Source organism: Prunus mume, linkage group LG6 (genome assembly GCF_029339155.1).
Source record: "Prunus mume cultivar Tortuosa linkage group LG6, ASM2933915v1, whole genome shotgun sequence".
Classification (NCBI taxonomy): Eukaryota; Viridiplantae; Streptophyta; class Magnoliopsida; order Rosales; family Rosaceae; genus Prunus; species Prunus mume.
The window spans coordinates 3,230,125-3,251,279 of NC_142703.1; the positions used below are offsets into that span (position 1 = coordinate 3,230,125).

At 39.7% G+C, this 21,155-nt stretch overlaps 3 protein-coding genes across 3 annotated transcripts; all 3 read right to left on the reverse strand.

Moving 5' to 3' along the window:
* Positions 1 to 7,520: 7,520 nt before the first annotated feature.
* Positions 7,521 to 8,233, reverse strand: LOC148915838 (agamous-like MADS-box protein AGL103). The gene has a single exon (XM_089055293.1). The coding sequence runs from the start codon at positions 8,231 to 8,233 to the stop codon at positions 7,532 to 7,534; it is 702 nt and encodes a 233-aa protein (XP_088911419.1). The 3' UTR covers positions 7,521 to 7,531.
* A 2,582-nt stretch (positions 8,234 to 10,815) lies between these two features.
* Positions 10,816 to 16,308, reverse strand: LOC148915839 (RNA polymerase II C-terminal domain phosphatase-like 4). Its single transcript, XM_089054970.1, has 9 exons — positions 15,363 to 16,308; positions 13,798 to 13,940; positions 13,592 to 13,677; positions 13,056 to 13,171; positions 12,576 to 12,756; positions 12,015 to 12,304; positions 11,703 to 11,888; positions 11,581 to 11,616; positions 10,816 to 11,408 (listed from the first exon to the last, which is right to left on the reverse strand). The coding sequence occupies exons 1-9, from the start codon at positions 16,212 to 16,214 to the stop codon at positions 11,100 to 11,102; spliced, it is 2,199 nt and encodes a 732-aa protein (XP_088911096.1). The 5' UTR covers positions 16,215 to 16,308; the 3' UTR covers positions 10,816 to 11,099.
* A 299-nt stretch (positions 16,309 to 16,607) lies between these two features.
* Positions 16,608 to 20,160, reverse strand: LOC103336256 (NAC domain-containing protein 82-like). Its single transcript, XM_016795279.2, has 5 exons — positions 20,023 to 20,160; positions 18,990 to 19,404; positions 18,602 to 18,879; positions 17,936 to 18,340; positions 16,608 to 17,225 (listed from the first exon to the last, which is right to left on the reverse strand). Exons 2-5 carry the CDS (start codon positions 19,144 to 19,146, stop codon positions 17,010 to 17,012), a joined length of 1,056 nt encoding a protein of 351 aa, XP_016650765.2. The 5' UTR covers positions 19,147 to 19,404; positions 20,023 to 20,160; the 3' UTR covers positions 16,608 to 17,009.
* Between the last annotated feature and the right edge of the window lie 995 nt (positions 20,161 to 21,155).

The following is a 21,155-nucleotide window of genomic DNA, read 5'->3' on the forward strand; positions in this document are numbered from 1 at the left end:
AGCACTCTCTCGTTCTCTCTCTGCAGTCAATGTTAGGGTTTGTTGAAGGGGTTATTGAAGGTGAAAGAGCGGGTTTCTTCATTAAATGCTCTCTCCCTTCAACAATCTCTCAGTTCCCTCTCTTTTCATGTCTTCAATCGACTTCTTTCTCTTCTCCTCTGCTCATTCAGGGCCTCTGATGCTGATTTGGGCTTTTCTTTGGGAGTCAAGGCCTATTTTTGTTTTCTGCTTTGTGGGTTTTCATAAAAATGGACTATTGTGCAGAGTGTTTGGCTCGATCATAAGGAGAATGTTGGTGGTTGTCAAAAATTGATATGGGCTTTTGATTTTGGATTGGGTGTGCCAAATTGGGCCCAAACAGAAAAAACAGAGTTAGAGTGACATAGGCATAACCAGTGACACTTGAGTACATTATGAACGCCAAAGAACTCAGATAAATCACCAATATGATCATCCTTCATAGATTAGGCCTAACTCTATCTCAGCACCTTAACATGTTGGTGGCAGGTGGTTTGAGCTCCAACCACTTCGTGAAATTAACCAAAATAAAAACCATTCTCCAAAATTGATACTTTCTCTTCCGAAAATTAGAAAACTAACAATTTTGCTAAAGACAATTTTATCTTTTTCTGCATGAGTAAATAGTGTGGATTGAGATGATTGAGACCAAGGTTTAATGATCTTCCTCTATTCAAAAAATAACAATCATATCTGTTTTTGCATAGTGATTTATATTTTGGGTCATGTGAGCATAGAATCCTTTAAGATTTGAGTATAGTTATGATAATTCCTTGTGATGTTCTGAGACCAAAATTGAACTTCATAATTTAACCCAAAATTTTCATAGAAGTGAAAGACACATACCCTGATAGTGACATAACCAGCTGGTATCAGACCAATTATGGTTGCCATGAAGAAAATATGATAGGGTACATCCACTATTGGTGAAGCAAGATTAATAAACGTGTTTGGCAAGGTGGAAGTGAATCATAGAAACAACATGTAGTTCAAAAGTCCCTCTCTTCTTTTAGCCACCTAGAAGAAAAAATAAATGACTTACTCCTATTTTTGAAGTTAGTATCAATGTAGGGCTCGTTAAATGGGCCGGGTCGGGCTTGGGCCGGACTTTAAAGAGGAGAGATGAAATGTCGGGCAGGCATAGCCAGATTTTTAGAAAAATCAAAGCCTAAGCCCAACTCATGAGCCGGCCTTGAGAAAGCCCATCGGGCTAGGCCGGGCCGAAACGAGCCTACTTCATTCGAAAAAAATCATAAACTTAATCATAAAGGCATTTTAATCCAAATTTGAGATTAAACTCACTTAATTCCAATATTTTCACATCAAACCAAATTCATAAAACACCCAATAAAGTCACACAACTTAATAAGATTTTCCACAAAAATAATAAAACCAAGTATTATTTTTGAGGTCATTACATAATTAGACCGTAATACGTTTTAAGAAATCATTTTAAAAAAATAATAAGTATCAAATTTTTTTTTTTTTTAAGGATTGTATGAATAAATATGCAAATGTTTGGTGATGTGTTCAAGAAAAGCATTATTATATTTGGTGGTATGATTATGTTTCGTGATATGATTATATTTGGTGATATGATATGTTGTTCATCTTATTTTTATATATATAATTGTTGTATTAATAATTGACACAAATTAATGTGTTAATCATCCAATTATAAACTAGGAATGAGTAAAGAAAAGTAAATGAAATGAAACAAATTATATATGTGATTTAAGTGATATAATCCTAATCATAAACTCTTATTTATACATAATTATATATGTATGCGGCCCTAACGGGCTTTTTGGCGGGCTGGCGGACTTTCTTGAGGCTTAATCCGGGCCTAGGCCGACCGACCTCTCAAGCCTAGCCTAACCGCGGGCAGGCGGGGCCCAGGGAGTAGGCGGAAGGGCAGTGCCATGGGCCCCCAATTAAGGGGCCCCAACATTGTTTATGGCAGGACCGTCAATTTCCCAGAACCAGAGGCGAACCTGCGGAGACCCGGCATCACACCCAAGCGGGTTCACTCCTTAAATCTATGTCCTCGTTTACGAGAGAGGACTAAGGGCACGAGACTTTAAATTTGTGAGTCTCCCTATAAATTGAACATTTCCCCAAAATTTCCACATAAAACGCATTTATAACCCAACTGGCAGCATGCACAATAAAATCTCATGCAATTTACATAAATGGCCTCCGGCCTTCAAATGCTTCTAGCAGAACTGCCCACACTGCTTTTAAAATAACTTAATGCATTAAACATGCATATAACAATTTCAAAATCTAAAAACGCACACCTTCACTTGCTCAGTCCACAGGACGAGTCCCAATTCAACCAAGTTTTGGGACCAACAACGAGGTCCAACCCAATCCCAATAAGACCACCTAAGTGGGGTCTAATATGTGGCTGCACCTAGTAACTTCAGGCTGCCTCGTACCCTACTAAGGGATCAAGCCACACGTAGCTCTTTCATATCTATCCTGGCTACTAATATCAAATAAACCATTACCACCACACAAATACATACATTCAAATATTTATCCATCACAACCCATCAGTCACAATCACAGTATCACCCTTCATACGACGGGACGCCTTTCGGCCTCGTGTAGGAGTGCATCAACACGCCGGCTAATCCAAAGGCGCGTGCGACCTCCTGCCCAGGCAGGCTACATTCTCACCACCTCACACAACCATATCTCCCCTCATGCGTCGGGACGCACCGGCCACGTGTAGAGTGCAATCAACACGCCGGCTAATCCAAAGGCGGCGTCGACCTCCTGCCCAGGCACGCTACATTCTCACCACCCTCACAATCATATCTCCCTCATCGTCGGGACGCGCCGGCCACGTGTGGAGTGCAACACGCCGGCTAATCCAAGGCGCGTGCGACATCCTGTCAGGCACGCTACATTCTCACCGACCCTCACACATATATCTCCTCATACGTCGGGCGCACCCGGCCACGTATGGGAGTCCGTCAACTTCTGGCTAATCCAAAGGCGGCGTGCGACCTCCCTGCGGGCTGGCTACATTCTCACCCTCACACAACCATATCTCCCCTCATCGTCGGGGCCCGGCCACGTATGGGAGTGCATCCAACTGCGCCGGCTAATCCAAAGCGCGTGCGACCTCCTGCTGGGCACGGCTGCATTCTCACCGCCCTCACACAATCATATCTCCCCTCATCGTCGGGACGCACCGGCCACGTATGGGGTGCATCAACACGCCGGCTAATCCAAAGGCGTGCGACCTCACTGGGGCACGGCTACATTCTCACCAGCCTCACACAACCATATCTCCCCTCATCGTCGGGCGCCCCGGCCACGTATGGGAGTGCATCCTTTCTGCCGGCTAATCCAAAGACGCGTGCGACCTCTGGGCACGGCTACATTCTCACCACCCTCACACAATCATATCTCCCCTCATACGTCCGGGACGCACCCGACCACGTATGGAGTGCATCAACACGCCGGCTAATCCAAAGACGCGTGCGACCTCCTGCTGGGCACGCTACATTCTCACCACCACTCACACAACCATATCTCCTCATACGTCGGGACGCACCCGCCACGTATAGAGTGCAATCAACTGCCGGCTAATCCAAAGACGCGTGCGACCTCCTGGGTGCAGCTACATTCTCACCGACCCTCACACAACCATATCTCCCTCATACGTCGGGGCCTTCCACGTGTGGGTGCATCAACACGCCGCTAATCCAAAGGCGCGTGCGACCTCACCAGGGGCACGCTACATTCTCTGACCCTCCACACAACCAAAGCTCCCCTCATCGACGGGGCGCCCCGGCCTCGTATGGGAGTCGCAACACTGCGGCTAATCCAAGGCGGCGTGCGACCTCCCAGGTGCAGCTACATTCTCACCACCCTCAACATGATCACAATATATGGAAGTGCGTAGGGTAGTGCGTGTAGCTGTAAGCTAACATTCAACCGTTTTATTTACTTTTAAACATCCACACAATTAATTATATAAAATATAAACCTGCACAAATAAAGCATACCGTAAACTCCCCCATTTAACTTCACTAATTTATATCTTAAGCTCACAGTCTCCGTTTCACTCAACAACGCTCGAGACACATCACTAAGTCATTCTAGCCCTCCGGGATGGTAGACTACAAGGAAAGTCTAGCGGTCAACCCAGGGTCAAACTACCCAAACTTGGTCAAGCGGGCCCGCGGGCCCACGACCTCAAATTCGATCCGAAAGTTCCTATAGGTTCTGCGGGCTTTAGGACACACGTCCTGCAAGTTTGGTCCGATCGGACGGTCGGATCGCTCACGATCGCCGATCGGACGGTCGCTAAAACCTAACCTAGGGTTGGCATTTTTGATATCGGGACTCCTTTACGATCCGTCGAATCCTACGATCCTGGTAATACCTAGATCAACATATTATAACTTCAGGACCATCCAAGCGGTCCAAACCTAGCGAACCGGAAAATCGCAATATCGATATCAGATTCGGAACCTGCGGTATCCAAAATGAGATCCGAGCACACCTCGCGCTCGTGACATTGAGAGGATCACAATGGGACAAGAATGCCCCTCAGCTATAAAGGTGCCTGCCGCCACCGCGCGCCGGCGTGGGGTGTCAAGCGATATCGCATCGCGGAAATCCTCCAAATCGTGAGCCAAGACTCCTACCTAGGTAATACACCTAATTTGGAGTCACTTTTGTTCTTGGACATACCCCAAAAACTGACCGGAAGTGGCGGAATCTCCCCTCGAAATCCGGTAGAAACCCATTCGTAAATCGGGTTACCTCGCTACAAATTGATCAATTCCTACCCAACCATCAGCTAGATCATGCGAAGGGATGGATTTCCATACCACTGATTGCCAAAAATGGCGGTCGGACGACGGAGAAGCGGCCGCGAAGTTTCTATCAAAACCGCGCTTTCTCCTCGTTTCCGGCGAAATCACGGCGTGGCGAACCGGTAGGGTAGGAAGAGGGCGGCGGCCAGTCATTTGCGGCCGTCGACTTTGGTGGCGGACGAGAGCCTGGCCGGCCAAAGCGTGGCGGCCTCCATTCTTGTCGCGAACCAGCGGAGGGAGAGAGGGACAGCGGGGAGAGAGAGAGAGACGAGCAGGGCATTTCCGTCTTTTAACCAAAAATCCAATTTCAAATATTTACGATTATGCCACTGAGCTTCTTGACCATATCTCTCTCGTTACAACTCGATTCGAGCCCACTACGTGTCTACGGACTCATCTCACCGTGCTCTTATGCAATACAACCGAATTCCCAAATTCCTTTCGGGTAAGAAAATGACTAAAATACCCCTTTCCCACGGGTAATTTCTCAATTCCATTTAAATTAATTAAACATGGGATAAATTTGAGGTCGGGGTGTTACAGTTTATATTATATATGTATACCCTCATCAAATATAAAATATATAAAATATCTGGGGGACGTTTGATGAATTTGGAATAAATTTTTGGGGTCCAACTTATTTAAAAAAAACACACGATAAAATTAAATGAGGAAACACGATTCCTCTTCCAAGAAGAAACCCCAATAGGATTCCTCTTTTCCCACGGAGAGCCTACTCCTAGTTTCTCCATGGAAGAACATACTATCTATATAATCCACCACCATTTTATTCTCTGTTTTCCCAATCTCTCTTCAATCCATCCATTATTTTCAGTTTCTCTCATTCCTCTTTTCTCATATTGTAACCCTAAGAATCGATCTCTCAATGAAAACCTCACAAATTTTTCTTTTTTGATCTTTGTCTTTGAGATTGATGGTGACCAAGAGGAGAGAAGCATGAGAATTATAAAGGTAATCAGATTTATGAATTTTTCTTTATATTTGTTCCTATCTAGCAAACTATTTTTTCAATTTCCAATAGGAACAAAACACATAAAGACCCATTATAGAAGCAAACAACAAACTCTTTCCTTGGGTTATTGGTTGCTAGAACGTCAGTTTGTAAATTTGTAATTTCCTTCATGATATTAAATATCTAATTTGAATTTTTTTTATGGAGATATGTCCTACTATAATGCATACAACCTTTTTTATTTGCTCATAGCTCGCGAAGTAAAATCATTTTATTTGTTATTTTTCGCAATTGTATACTAAAAAAGGGGCCTCATTTAGTTTATGGCCTCAGGGCCACCCAAAAGTCAAGGCGGCCACAGGCCTAGGCCATCTCAAAGCCATAACAGGGCGGACAGCTTTTTCAATGGGCAGGCGAACCCCATCGGCTATGAGCCTGCGAGCCAAATGATGAGGCCTATATCAATGAGAGATATGGAGACATTTGGTGGTTTTGGAAGAACTGCAGCTTGTCAGGCCTAATATAGAAGACAATGGGCCTCCCTATCAACTTTGACAGGAAATAAGAAGAAGATACACTAGCAGTGGCATTGAAAACCACCAAAGCTACACCTTTGAAAACCCCAAAAAGGGAACCAGCAAGAGCAAGGACATGAATACAGTACCAAAGGCAAAAACAAAAGCAAAATAAATAAACCAATCAATGCCAAACAGTCATTACAACAAATGAAAAGGAAGTAGGGACAATGATTTTGTGGGGTAAACAGTAGCAGTACAATTTTTGTGGTTTGGAAGCCTCTCTCAAGATTCCATCAACCAATGTGTTGCATTGTGCTGTCAAAATTTCAAATGACCACAAAAATTGCTCTTCATTTCTTTTCTTTTTTTAACTCTTCCTTCACTTGTCTATTTATTAATGTCTACTTGGATTTGTTTCAGGGTTTTCCCTTTTGTTTCTGGTACCATCAAGATCACGAACAATATAACTACAAAAAGAAAAAGAAAAGTATTTCTTACCAACCATCTTGGAGACTCAGGAATGAAAAAGAGACCGAAAATGGTCACTGCACAGGGAACTAGTCCTGCAATCACTACACAAATGAGCACTCTACTACTATATTAGATAAGTATTCTAAAGCACATTCTGTCTAAGTAAATCACCTATTAATGCTAAAGCCCTCCAGCTTTCTAGTACCCCATTTTTTAAGGAAATGGACACTCCAGAAATGATCATTAACTATAAAATAAGCACAAGATAAAGTTAGATATGATCCAATCCAAACCCATATAGTTTGTTGCTGAACTAACCCACATCAATTTCTTGTTTAAAATATCAAAGCTAACTCACAGAAAAATTCTACTAGCTAGGTTCAAGGATTGCATTTCTTGTTACATGTTTACCTGATTTATAGCAGTTAATCTTCCTCCAAGATTTTTGAGTGCAATTGAAGCTATGAACAACAACCCAGAAACAGACATATTGAAAGAATCCCAAAAGAACCACACACACATATTGAAAAGCTCACAAAATGATTTCAATAAAAATGGAAACGCAAAGGTCCAAATGTAATCAGAACAGAAAAGTTATAAATAAAAGGTCTATATTATCCCTAGCCAAAAGGTACATCAAAATCAAACTAAACATTACTAGAAATTCGATTACAAAGGATTAGATATACACCGAGGTTGTCAAGTTGTCATTAGCTCTTCTCCGATTCTGAGCTTGAAACCCATGCACTTGGCAACATCGGATAATGCACAAGTGATGGAGGAGACATCAAAGCAGGGACTTGATAGGGCTGCTCATCATGATTAATCTCTTCCCGGACCAAACTTTGATTTTGTTTCTTAGCAAACCCCATATATCTTTCTATAGAATCAATCTTCTTGGTTGCAACTTGTATCTTGGATTCGAGTGAAGCAATGAGCTTAGTCAATTCATCCTGTGAAAAATCATCTATTCGATCGTTCCATGTCGGGTACTCCTCCTCAGAAATCTTCTTCCCTAAATTTTGAAACTTCGTCGGATATTCCCCCTCAAAAATCTTCTTCCCCAAATTCTGAAACTTTTCGTCATCCTCATCCACGTGATCTTTCTTGTCCTCATAAAAATCTGACATATCAAAGTTTCTCTTCAATCCAGGCGTGGACGTATCCTTAGAATCCTTGTACTTGTTGAGAATGCGTTTGAATTGAGTTGGATCTCGCGGCCACGTCTCCGGCTGAACTGCCCTCCCCTTCTTTTGATCGGCTTCGTAGACGATCAAGCAAACATCAATACCACAAAGCTTCGAAAGCTCGTCAGCCTTTTTATATATACTCTTCTTTCGCTTCCAAAAGGTCATCTTCCGAGTGCCCTCATTAGGTATGAGTTCTAAGCTTCTTCTTCGAGGGGCCACCATATCTTCAAGTTGAAGAAAGTACCTGTGACTTGGATTTTTCGGAGATCTTAATATGAGAGTGAAAGTCGGGGTTGTGATTGAGTTTTATAGAGAAAGAAAAAGGAGGCGGTAAAGGAAACTCAATTCAAATGGGAATGTTTCTGGTTTTTTATTTAATTTTTAATATTTATAGAAAGGTAGTTTCCATATTTAATGAGGAAAACCCAAAATATAAAAAGGAGTTTCTTATTTGTTTGGGCCAGCCTAAATATGGGCCGGGCCTATCCGGTCGTAGAAAGAGGTTAGGGCCCACTCTAATTCAGAACGACGACGTAGCAAGAGCTTAGGGCCTGCTTCAAATCAAAACGACTCCGTAAGGCGAGGCTAGGGCACCGCTATGAGAGCAGCGTTCTTTATAAAAGGCAAGCCTCCTCAGCCTCTGCTATCCGATCCAAACAAAGCTCGTCTGAATTTCAATGGCGTTGTGTGGTTCTGTAATTAGGGTTTTGTGTTAATATATGTATGTATATATGAAGGAGGAGAGGGGATGATGAAATTCAATGTGCAAACGCAGTACCAGGCATCTCTTGGTTTCTATGAGCGGCACTTCCACACGAGATTTCTGACTCTCTCTCTATCTCTCACATATGATTTATCAATTTTCTCTTCTTCATTTTTTTGTGGGTTTTTCTTTCAAAATATTCTGAGCTTTGAGATTTAAAACTGGATTTTCAAGATTTTTTTGGTTTTTGTTATTGGGGTATTTGCTGAAATTAATTTAAAAGTATTTAATTTCGTTTTTATTAAAAGTGGGTCTAGAATGTCTTGAGACTTGCTAAGTTTTGGTTTACAATGTATTAAAGTTCATCAACAACCTCATATTTTAACCCCCCAAAAAAATGTATTGCTGGTTGTTGGCGTTTTGACAAGAAGAGGTCATGGAAAATACAAGTTTGATTGGAAAAACCCAAAATTTATAGCTTAATGTGAAGTCCATTGTTCCCTTTTCTCGAATCGCTTGTAAGAGAATTTGGTTTGGGAAAGTGAAATGAGTAGGTTGCATGAGTTGATCTTCCAAAGTGCAAAATTAGAGTTATTGACCCAAAGATGGTGCATTAAAAACATAAGCCAAGTCACAACCTCATGATTATAACCTCAACGTTATTGACCCAAAAGAAACACACTACGAAAGTACACAAGTCTAGTTTAAGATTATAGACATAAAACAAGTGCATTGTAATCCCAGGTAAACCTGAGAAGTTCACGTTATCTAACACATTCAACTCGTCTTCAACCGGAAAAGGCGTCTCTCTCCCATCAAAATAGGAGGCTGAGTATATGTCGAATCCGGGCAATTCAACGGTTTACCAAGATAGCATCCAGCTCCAAGAATTGCTCATTGTCACCTAGCTGCATTTGAGCTGGAGCACAGATTGGATTATGCACATTGGAGAAATTATATCCATCTTCACTCACTCTAGCCATCTTCCCCAAGTCTCCTAAATTAGCACTAGCATTTCCAGAAGGAATGACATTACCAAGCTCCTGCAAACCGTAAAGAAGTTTTACATTAGAAGTTTAAATAACATTAGCTAGATAATTTATTTGTACTAATGTACTTGTGGAATCTTTTTTTTTTTTATAACAGATATAGGTGCATATAAGAACATCCAAGAGGCTCCAGTATGTAATGAAATTTTAAAATTTTAAATTCAAAGCCATCAACTTTTCTAGTTACGCCATCTAGATTAAAACTCTAGCTTCAAGAAATAACATTTGCACTATAGTTAATAACATATCATTATGGCACAAACAAAGTGTCACAACATAAACCTATCCTGATTGAAGGCTTACTTACTGTATTACCCTCTGAAACTTGGTCAAATCTCACTTTACCTCCCAAAGTTAAAATGACCCACTTAACCCCCTTGACCGTGGTTTCGTATTCCACTTTACCGCGCATCGTTATCTCCATTAATAACTCTATCAATTTTCATGACATGACATGACTATTTTAGTCTTTTTGCAACAAGTGTTGATGTATCATGTGAATTTGCTCCTCGGGAGTATAACCAAGTTGCTCATCTATTGGCTAAACAAGCGCTCTGGTCTTAGAACTTTCAAGTGTGGTTAGAGGATGGTCCCTTATGGATTTATGATGTTTTGGCCAATGACAAATTATTTTCTTAAATTAATTTTATACTGTATGTGATATAGTGGTACTCTTATTCCTTAACTAGATTTTCCTCCATTTGGGAGTTTTTAAAAGCAAAGTTTTAATGAAACTACACTTGTTACATTGCTGAAGTCCAGTTTTTCTTTTTTTACTATAACATTGTTGTTTCAATGAAGTTACCTCGCTTTAATCAACAACAAAAAAGGCTTTAAGCCGCTACGTCAATAAAGAATTAAAAAACCCGGACCTAAATTTAAAAATAAAAGAATCAAAAACCGTAGTAAGGTTTTGGGCCCATGTCATGTAGCATCCTCATCGTTGTTAGGCCTGCAAGGCATTCAGAAGCCCACTGGGCTCTATCTTGCGGTGTTATTAAGCAAATTTAACACTTTTGGAACCCTAATTTCGAGCACGTCAAAATTTCGTATGACAGAGACAAAAGATCCACTATCAAATTGCCCCACCTTGTCAGCGAAACATCTTTTCTATGTAGTGTAATAACAATTCAAAAACGAAAATTAAATAACTTGAATGAACTTCTGGGACCATTATGCCCTATCTAGTGGTGGCTGGCTCCATGTACTCTTCACTTGAGAGAGCTGATTAAGCGAGATCAATGGAGCAACTGGTCTACACTGAACGAGAGGAGTAAAATATTCCAGACTGACTATGCACAACAAAAGAAACGGTTAGCAAGGAAATAAGAGATCATTAGGTTTTCGTTTGCTTGACAGGGAACTTGTCTTCAGCTTGCTTTAACCACATATAATTTGAAGCTTCAATCCACTGTGGATGGACCAAAAACTTCTTCTCTTGCACTGCCCAACGAGACTTCTCTGTTCCAGCGTCTGTTGAAACCACATGTGTCACCGACGGGTCCAATTCTGTTGAACAAGTGGCTCCCAACTGCTCTGCCATCTTCCACAGCTGATGATTCTCGGCCTGGAATTTTGAAGGAAAAACACTGCTGAAAACAATTTTACACCCCTTTAAGATTTCCTTCCGAAGAGTTTTCAACACCTACAAATAACATTCACAAGAATCCATATTAATAATCCTTGCAGACCTCCTGCATCGAAGTTGGATTGCGGTGAAAGCACAGGAAACAAATCACTCAAACAAAGATATATTCCAAATAAGCAGACAAGAAAAAAGTGTCAAGTTTTAGTGGTTCCTGAATAAAATTCTTCACCTGCCTCACATCTCTGTCAATAAGATTGTCCAATTCCTACCAAATGGTTCACCAACAATTGATCAGCTCATAACAAAATGAAATTTTTTATCATTAAAGAGACAGGCAGCAGCATTACTTACATAAAAGAAGATATTGTGGATTCGCTTAAGAACTTCAAGAACAGTTGCAAGAGCTCCTTCAGGCTCACTTTCATCACTCTTCAACTCTGAAAGAGACTTGCAATGGAACCCAAATTGGTGACAACTCGATCTAAAGAAATGATATCTTTCCATCAATATTAAATTGTCCTTGTGCTTTGTCCATGCCTACAATAACAGAGAGCAACATTGATAACCCTTCAAAAGATAAACAACAGATTCAAAGACCATCAAACTCATAGCCAGTGTATCCACTATCCAGACATAAAGGAGTCAAGGACGTCAGGTACTTACATTTTCTGTATCATCAAGGATCAAAGCAGCACTTTCCTGCCCAAGCACAACATCTAGACCCTTTTGATGTTTTTGGGTGCCATCATCACGTGATATCACTCTATCACCGAAGTACTCTTTCCTGGGATCAAGCAGTTTAGCCATTTCCAGTGCATAGGCTCGTTCACCCATTGTGTATATGTACATCTCAAACATTTCGCTGGCCTCCTTTAAAAATTTCCTAACAAAGGGCCTCAACTTGGTCATCATATGCATAACGTCCACTCTGAAGAGGCTACCATTTGAAACATCTACATGTAGCACAGTGGAGCAACAATTAAGTTGGGGAAAAACATAAGAGTATGCACATCCATTTGCACACGATACTACGGTAAATGAATCAAATCAAATAACACCTCATCAACCTTGTTTTATGTCAGAAGCATGCTACGGAAAATAAAACTAGAGAACCTCTCTATAGTTTGCAAAGTCCAACAGGGACAAGAAACACCCCACAAAGAAAGGTGTATACATTAATTGTGTTACAAAAGCAAAAACACATTAAGGGAAAACATTGGATACCTTGCAGAGAATCTGTTTGGCTATGTAAATATTCTTCTTCTGCCGTCATATGATTCAGATGGGTGGAATTTAGCAGCGTGTGATCTAGATCAAGTACCAAGTAAAGTTTCTTAAGGTGTAATGATTTCTTAATGTCTGTGCTGCGTACCCGGTCAATTTCATCATTATTAAGCCAGAAGTCCTGCAGAAACATATAAATTCCAATTTATATCACTGTAAAAGAAGATAGCAGCAGATTGAGTAGTCATTCTACATATAACTGAAAATGAAAACATTGAAAATTTATGTTTCTTTCCTAACAGTAAGTTTATCTTTTACATCAGGGATAGGTAATTCAAAAATTAAAAGAAAGAACTGACAGGAACTTAATAATGCCTCTACAAAACAAATTAATAGAAAACCATATGCATGTATACTACCAATATTTAAGCAAAAAATCCAAAATTCTTGTATCTACCAATTTGCCATCTAAAAGAGTACCTTGTGTATGTACCCAAGTGGCACACCAGACTTCTCATCCACCCTCTGGCCACAAACCATACACAAATCTTTTACTGAACCGGGATGAGTGCAGATATCCTTCTTTGGGGATGCTTCTGCACACAATAACATGATGAATACAATATTATGCACCTAAAGGCAAAAACAGGATGCTCACATCTATCCTCTGAGAATCCTTCAGCACATAATAATTACAACATTCTTATTCAATCCATACTTCTTCTAAAGACTCAAATTGTTTCTACATTAAAATTAAATAAATAAAAGCATTTCTGCAAAGCTTTTTGAAACTTTTTCTCATGTTTGTTTGAGCAGAAACAAGAAAAAATGAGTATTCCCTTTAGTTTCTGAACAGTAATTTTAAGTTGGTCTTATGACCAGGCGGGGATTTGTTGTTTATGACAGTTCACAGCATTTCACCCATTATTAGAAACCCTTCTTGCAGTGCGAGGAGTTGAAAGGGTACAGAACATAGAACAAACCAAAAAGCTATCCAACTGAGTTGAAAAAGTTACCTGAGTTTTCTTCTACAAATACTTGTGAAGTGGACCCATGAGTTTCCTCTATGCTTCCAAGATTCTCTACCTTGCGCCTTTTTGCACTGCAAGGTAATTCATAAGTTGCATCCAAGTAAAAATTTCGAACGCTAAATAAACTTTAACCTGCAGTTTAACAGAAAACTCATACTACATTAATCATTAAAGAAAGAAGATTTAAACACCTCCTCTCACTTCCATCATCGCTCTCATAATCAGCTTCTTCATCTGGTGAGGAATGCGAAGAACCAGAACCCAGTGCTCTCTCAAGAAACCCAGTAAAGTCATCACTGCTAGATGAATGTACTGGAGATTCGGCAAGACTCGTCTAAAGAAAACCCTTCACATATGTTAATTTCCCGATGGATTTGATGAGGGGAAATAATGCATGCAACAGGCTAAGCTCAGAACATTATAGCTAATTTGCATCCTTCAAAATTGTATAGGTTAAGTACAGACAGTGACTTCTCAGCTATTTAAAGGCAAAATATAATATGCATTGGCAATCCAGTCCCACCTATCTAGGAAAACATGGTCTCAACAATTTGCACCAAGACTAGGCTACTGGCATGTTCCAGAGTTTCAAGAAATATGCTTTTTTTATTTGGAAATGAAGTGTTTCACTATGTATTTATTCATAGAATGATAATGTGCAAAATAGCTTAATAACTGCACCTTCTATTGCAGCAAGATTGGAAAGGGCATATGCTAGAGGGCAATGAGGCCATGCTACATAAAAATTTATTGTGGTATACACAAACCTCATCAATTGCAACAACTTTGGAAGTGAGAGTATGTTCTTATGGAGATTCAGAGCCCGTTAACAATACGTCAGCCTAGTTAACTATCATTGTAATCCTCAATTCTAAAGCTCTGTAGTAAATGTGCCTCAGGCCTCTCTGTAGTTAATGTGCCTCAGAGAGGCAACGCCGATTAATCCACCGAGTAGAATCTAAATTCTTCATATCATCATTACAATGTAGTATCAATGATAATCAAAGATTTATGACCGTGAAGAAATCAGAGGATTGGAAATTGTGAAGGTTTGTCAAACATTTAGGTGTGTTCTCTAACACATCATCATTGCTCAATAAATTGCCTCTTGTGGCAATATTACTCGAGAAGTGTACATAAATAGCATGTTTACTACTGTTCCTCAATAAGTATCACCGCAGCTGTCCCCCACAGCTAAGCCTAGGTAGAAAGAAATGCAGTTACTATCTGGAGTAAGGAAAAATCAATTTCATAGAATTTAATATATATGTGTCTCCCCATTTTCTATTTCAATCAGTGAAGACCTTCTGCACACTCCAAACTCCCAAACCCTTCTATCAGAAGACAATCCCGACAGCTGAAGGGCAAAGGCATCTACTCAGTATTGGGGGGAAAAAATCTTAACACAGTGCACTTCATCAAGAAGGTAATGCCCAGCTTATTTAAATTAAATTACTCAATAAACACAATCGGAGAAAAGAGAATATATATGATCCTGTATTTTGAGCAATTCCACTCTCTGTAGTGACTTCCATTCAAATTTTCAGGTACCATCGATTCAAGTAAATGCCACAATTCTGAAACATATTCAAATTATTAATTTTCACTTCACTGATAATCAACTACACACTCACATTGTACAATGATTACAAAGCATAATTTACAATTCTAATCTCTCATAAAAAGGGGACATCACAAGACCCCAGATACAAAAAGTTCCCTACATTAATCAACATGTTAACAAAACTAAACTAACCTCAAACTGAGAATGAAATGGATGATACCCATGATCGCTATACCCAACTTTGGGGGGTGCAACCACGCTGCCACCGCCAACAGCCTTCCCGGCTTCACCCATCTCCTTTCTCTCACCTTCAGCCGCCTGTGCTCTGTCTTCACCCCACTGCTCTTCCATCGTTTGGTTCAGCTCACCATCAGCCACAATAACGAGCCCGTCTTCATCGTCGTCGTCGCCTTCAGCGTTGCCGCCTATTCCGTCTCTCTCCATAGCCATAGGCCCGTAGTTGTTATCATTCAACACTATCTGCAAATCGTTCTCGCTATGGTCACTGTCCCAATCATCTTCGCCTCTCTCGCCTTCCTTTCTAGAACCTTCCGGGTTTCCTATATTGACCGCCGAATCATTCACCGGCAAGGTTTCCGATAGTCCTGGAATCACCGGGTCCAAACCCATATCATCAGTTTCATTGTTATCCTCCGCGATGTCGAAATTGACATCCTTGTCCATCAAATCCACACTTTTACCACCGATATTAGAATCCACAGAATCGACTTTTGGTAATTCAACACCATTATCCTCCAAAACCCTAGACCCACCTGCTGAATCCGCATCTTTAGTCGAATTGGCGGGGACAGAGTCGGCGGGAGCTAGGGTTTGGGTATTCGGTGGATGGGGAAGAGAAGGAATAGAGCGAGGAGCTGCATATAGGATCTCGTCCTCTTCGTTACGGAGGTTGAGATCGATCGGACGGTGAGGTTGGGGTGCAGTGGAGGGTTGGTGGGTCTGCGGCGCAGAAGATGGTTGGGACGATTCAAAGGGTCTAAGAACGTCTGTGTAGAGATCTCCGAATTCGTCATCGTCTTCCATCTAAAAGACACAGCTTTAGACAGAGAGTGTGGAAGTGTATTTCTTTCCTAAATTCCAATACCCAAAATGTATTTAATAATAATTATTATTATTTTGGTGACAGAAATATAAGCTCCTAATTTTGGGTTTTATCTTTCCACTTTTGCTCATGGGAATGGATAAATATGACCGGGCAGCCAATAGAGATGTCCTCTGTCGTTGATGGGTTAAAGACTTGACTTGAGAGCTCTTTTGTTGTGCAATTAAAAATGTTGCATAAAAATGCAATCCCAAGTCAAGTCTAATACCAATTCTATCCGATCCAATCTAATACAATTCAATCATAGTCACCAAACAATAAGGAAAAACAAATTATTTATTTATATATATATATATATACACACACAGAGAGACTAAGCCCAATGCAACCAGATACTATTCATAAGCACTGTTCCTTGAACAGTAAAATGACACTACGAAAGTACACAAGTCTAGTTTAAGATTATAGACATAAAACAAGTGCATTGTAATCCCAGGTAAACCTGATAATTTTTAATACAATACGGTAAACACAATTTTCAGTACCGTTCTGTCCCAACAATGAAAATGAATGTGCAGAGGCAACTCAAAGTTGTGTCTGATAAGGTGAACTTCTGAAGCAAACTGGTTAACAAATTTGATCTGAAGGACTAGAGAGCAAAAATAATTTCAGAAGTTAAGTTATCAAACACATTCAACTCGTCTTCAACCGGAAAAGGCGTCTCTCCCATCAAAGTAGGAGGCTGAGTATGTGTCGAATCAGGGCAATTCAACGGTTTACCAAGATAGATCATCCAGCTCCAAGAATTGCTCATTGTCACCTAGCTGCATTTGAGCCGTAGCACAGATTGAATTATGCACATTGGAGAAATTATATCCATCTTCACTCACTCTAGCCATCTTCCCCAAGTCTCCTAAATCTTCATAAATATCATCACTATTGAAATTGGGTGTAGCACTAGCATTTCCAGAAGCAATGACATTACCAAGCTCCTGCAAACCGTGAAGAAGTTTTACATTAGCATACATTAGAAGTTTAAAGAACATTAGCAAGATAATTAATTTGTACTAATGTACTTATGGAATCATTTTTTTTCTTTTAACAGATATAGGTGCATATAAGAACATCCAAGAGGCTCCAGTATGTAATGAAATTTTAAAAATTGAAATTCAAAGCCGTCAACTTTTCTAGTTACACCATCTAGATTAAAACTCTAGCTTCAAGAGATAACATTTGCACTACAGTTGATAACATATAATTTCTCCATGAACAAAGAATAGGAAAATTTGCCCTCCATCAAGGAAAAGTAAACACAAAAACAGTCAGAGAAGCACCAAACCTCTCCAAAGGAAAGAGAGAGAGAGAGAGAGAGAGAGGAAGGAAATAACGCAAACTACAGATGCACGGAATTTGTAGAGCACACAAGACCCTCATCAGGAAAAAAAACAAAACAAAACAAAACAAGGCTTAATTTGCCTATTTCAACAACCTGGATGACATCAATGACAAGAGTAAAATATACCCAACTATATTGTGCCACATTAGCACATCTGAAATTGGAAATCGATGGCACGAGCAGAATGTCAAAACATAAACCTATCCTGATTGCATAAATTAGATCATGATTTGCATTTCCACTTGCTATAGATCAGGAATGATATATATATTACATGTAGAAAAAAGAGAAGGGCGCATTACACACCTCATTTTTGTCATTTTCTTTCATTAAGGAAGTGCTTCCTTCAGTGAAGCAATTCAACATTGACAGGATATCACCATCAGAACCATGAAGCTTCTCCATTGTAACATGATTACTGGAAACCAATTGGAGAACATTGCAAGAAGGTGGTAAAACATCTGATATGCACGATTCAGAAGGACCTATGTGTATACCCTTCGGGGAATGTCCGCTAGTAGTGACAGCACTATTACAGTTGCTCTGCACTACAAGGTTTAGCTCAGACATGTTTTCATGTGGGACTGCTTCTGAACAAATTTCAGCCTCATCATCAGTCCAGTCTTCCTCTTTAAAGGGTGCACCATATTGTGCACCATTTTTGGGCCCCCACCCATCTTTTTGGAAAATCATACAGATCACATATGAGTCCTGCAACACCAAAAAGCCACAAACTTATTCAACAAAAACCCACAAGCCATGAAAAGCAGTAAAACAAATTGTATGAAGTAAGGAAATCTAACATTATCAGTCCAATTCAGCAGCATGAAAAAATTCTAATCACGTAAAACATTAAAGAATAACAAACCTTTTACAAAAGGAGAGTATATTACTAAATCACTGCAGAGTTTCAGACTAATTTATTGAAAACAAAGAAGCATACAAAATAGTGAGAGGAAGAGTGTCATTTACATGTGGCACACCACTATCAGCCAGGTCCTTAGCTTCAAGCCTATACTCGTGCATAACCCAATCTGTTCTTTCTCCTTTTGGGGATCGACCTTTATGAAAGATCAATATTTTTTTCCACCCGGAAACTTCACCATTGTAAAGAACAGATCTATCCTTTCCCGTGGACTTCCAGTAACCACACTCAGTGCCACGTTGCACTCTAACTCCAGTTGAATACTTCCTTGCTGTCGGACAAAAGAAGTACCATTTTAGATCTCCACTTTGCCAGCCAGATTTTTCTGAAGAAATAAAAAGCACAATACAGTCAGAAACTATATGATACAAAGTAGGAAAACCAAGGTAAATGACAGTGAAGAAAACAAATAAGAGAAATTAGAATGACATATACCTGGAAGATCCCAAGGAGCATACTTGTGAATGTCGACCTCTGCAATGAAGTTAAAATGTAGCCTTTTCCCCATTACCTTCCTCTTCAAATAATACCGTACAAGTTCTACATCAGTTGGAGAAAACCGGAAACCAGGTGGCAACGGTGGTTTCCCCATCACAAAATCCAAATGTAAAGTCTCAAATATCTAACAATAGCCTTAAATCCCACTGTAAAAATTCCTCACAAGATGTGAGGAAAATAATGCACTATTATAAACAACGCCCACTCCCAAAAAAAATTAGGTCAAGTCCAGTGCCGGAACAAGATCCTCCGCGAACACCAGAGCCTCCCTCGGTCCATAAAGTAAAATTTTCCAATAGTTGATGAATGTTTGTTGTTGAGATCAAAAGACATTGGATGTGCAATGAAGACCCTGTTTTCAAACATTATTAGACACGCTCAGAATAAGAAGCAGAAAACTAAACGAAACAGCACAGGAAACAGCAAGAACAATTTTTTCTTCTATAAACTTTCAAGACAAACAAACCCCATCAAAATTGATAGGTCCCTCAAAACCCTAATTGGTGATCACCTTTTAAATATCTAACAGAACAAAGCAACGCCTTTCGCATTCAAAATACGGACCCTGCATACAAATTATATATGATGCCCATCTATAAAATAAAAATTAAAAAATTAAAAATAAAAATAAATAAAAAGTCAAACCCATATCGTAAAACCATCATAATAATCTAAAAACACATAGAAACAATCATATAAAATCCGAAAAATACAAAAATGAAAACCCACATTACGCTAGCCCGCTAAAGAAAAGAACGAAATTTGAACTGAGAAGAATACCCTAAATTGACGACGAACTAAAACGCGTAGATAACAGAGAATAAAGAGAGAGAGAGAGAGAGAGAGAGTTTCGATTTGAAAAATCAAAGGCGGGAGAGCATCAGGGCTTAACGAGAGGAAAAATAATCAAAACCTTGAAAAAAAAAAAAATACTTGAACGACTGAAACCAAACAAGGGAGAGAGCTATACCTGAAGATGGGGGAAATGGCGATGATGGGTTGAACCGGAGAAGTGGTGGGCGAAGATGGCTTCAATGGAGGAAGACCCGAAGCGCGGAGTGAAACAAGCTACAGGTGACGACTCTGGTTTTCAGTGCTTTTGGGGTATTTATACACGAATCGCAGCCATAGTTTCTTTATTTATTTTGTGGCCAAAATGTTTCTTTAATTATATGGGCTTGGCCCAGCTGTAGATTAAATGAATTTGAAGGGTCAATAAATAAATTTTATGAAATCAACCAATTATCTATTAAGAGTTTTAAATGATGTTTTCATAGAAATGTCACCTCAACTTTATACATCAATTTCAATTTGTTGCCTTAAAGGAAAACTAAAGTGTTTAAAATATCGCTATATTGTCAAAACTAGGGGCAGAACTAGCCCAAGGACTACCTTGAGTTGTAGATAAAAAGGAGTGTAAGTGAACAAAAGAGGAGTGAGAACAAACAATTTTAAAAAAATAGAGTGTAAGTGGATAAAAAGAGAGTGGAAAAATCAGTACCCTAATGTAAATGTCATCAGAAATTAGTTTAGTGCATGCGTTGGTACGAGTATGATATGAATTTGCAATTATAAACAGTTAGCCAGCACGATCTGAGAGTCGAATACATTGTCAAATAACAAAACGAAGAACAAACTTTTATTAATTTTTAAGATCATAGATTCATAGTCAAAGTACCAGCTGTGAGTTATAAACTTACCATGATTTGGGTAAATGATGATTTACTACACATTTATCCTATTAATTAGTTTTTAGTTTTATTTGAAACAACTTCAGTTGCTGATCAACCAATGGACAATTACATCTTAGAATATACACAAGTAGTTAGTTTTTGGGTACAAAACTTTCCAAACTCCCAAAACCTTTCCAACTGCAAACAGCTAATGAAACCACCTTTATATGAATATACTCTCTCCTTTCCATTGCCTACTTCCGTAGGCCTCCTTAATTTCTCCCCCATCCCGGCCTTTTTTTTTCTTCTTTCCTCAGTGACGAATTAAGGAGGAGACATAATAGGTCAGAGAAGAGCGAGATTCGAACTCTGAAATGAGTACGCAGTACTATGAGGGAAATATTCATTCGTTATCCTTCCCTCATGCAGA

Bases quoted from the DNA above. Each gene is read 5' to 3' on its own strand.
- LOC148915838 (XM_089055293.1), bottom strand. From the start codon at position 8,233: ATGGTGGCCCCTCGAAGAAGAAGCTTAGAACTCATACCTAATGAGGGC.
- LOC148915839 (XM_089054970.1), bottom strand. From the start codon at position 16,214: ATGGAAGACGATGACGAATTCGGAGATCTCTACACAGACGTTCTTAGA. The intron at 13,678-13,797 runs GTGTTTAAATCT...ATTACCTTGCAG, and splicing joins GATGATGGAAGTGAGAGGAG to TGCAAAAAGGCGCAAGGTAG. The intron at 12,757-13,055 runs GTACTCTTTTAG...ATGTTTCTGCAG, and splicing joins CACTTGGGTACATACACAAG to GACTTCTGGCTTAATAATGA.
- LOC103336256 (XM_016795279.2), bottom strand. From the start codon at position 19,146: ATGGGGAAACCACCGTTGCCACCTGGTTTCCGGTTTTCTCCAACTGAT. The intron at 18,341-18,601 runs GTAAATGACACT...TTGGTGTTGCAG, and splicing joins CTGATAGTGGTGTGCCACAT to GACTCATATGTGATCTGTAT. The intron at 17,226-17,935 runs GTGTGTAATGCG...CACGGTTTGCAG, and splicing joins AAGAAAATGACAAAAATGAG to GAGCTTGGTAATGTCATTGC.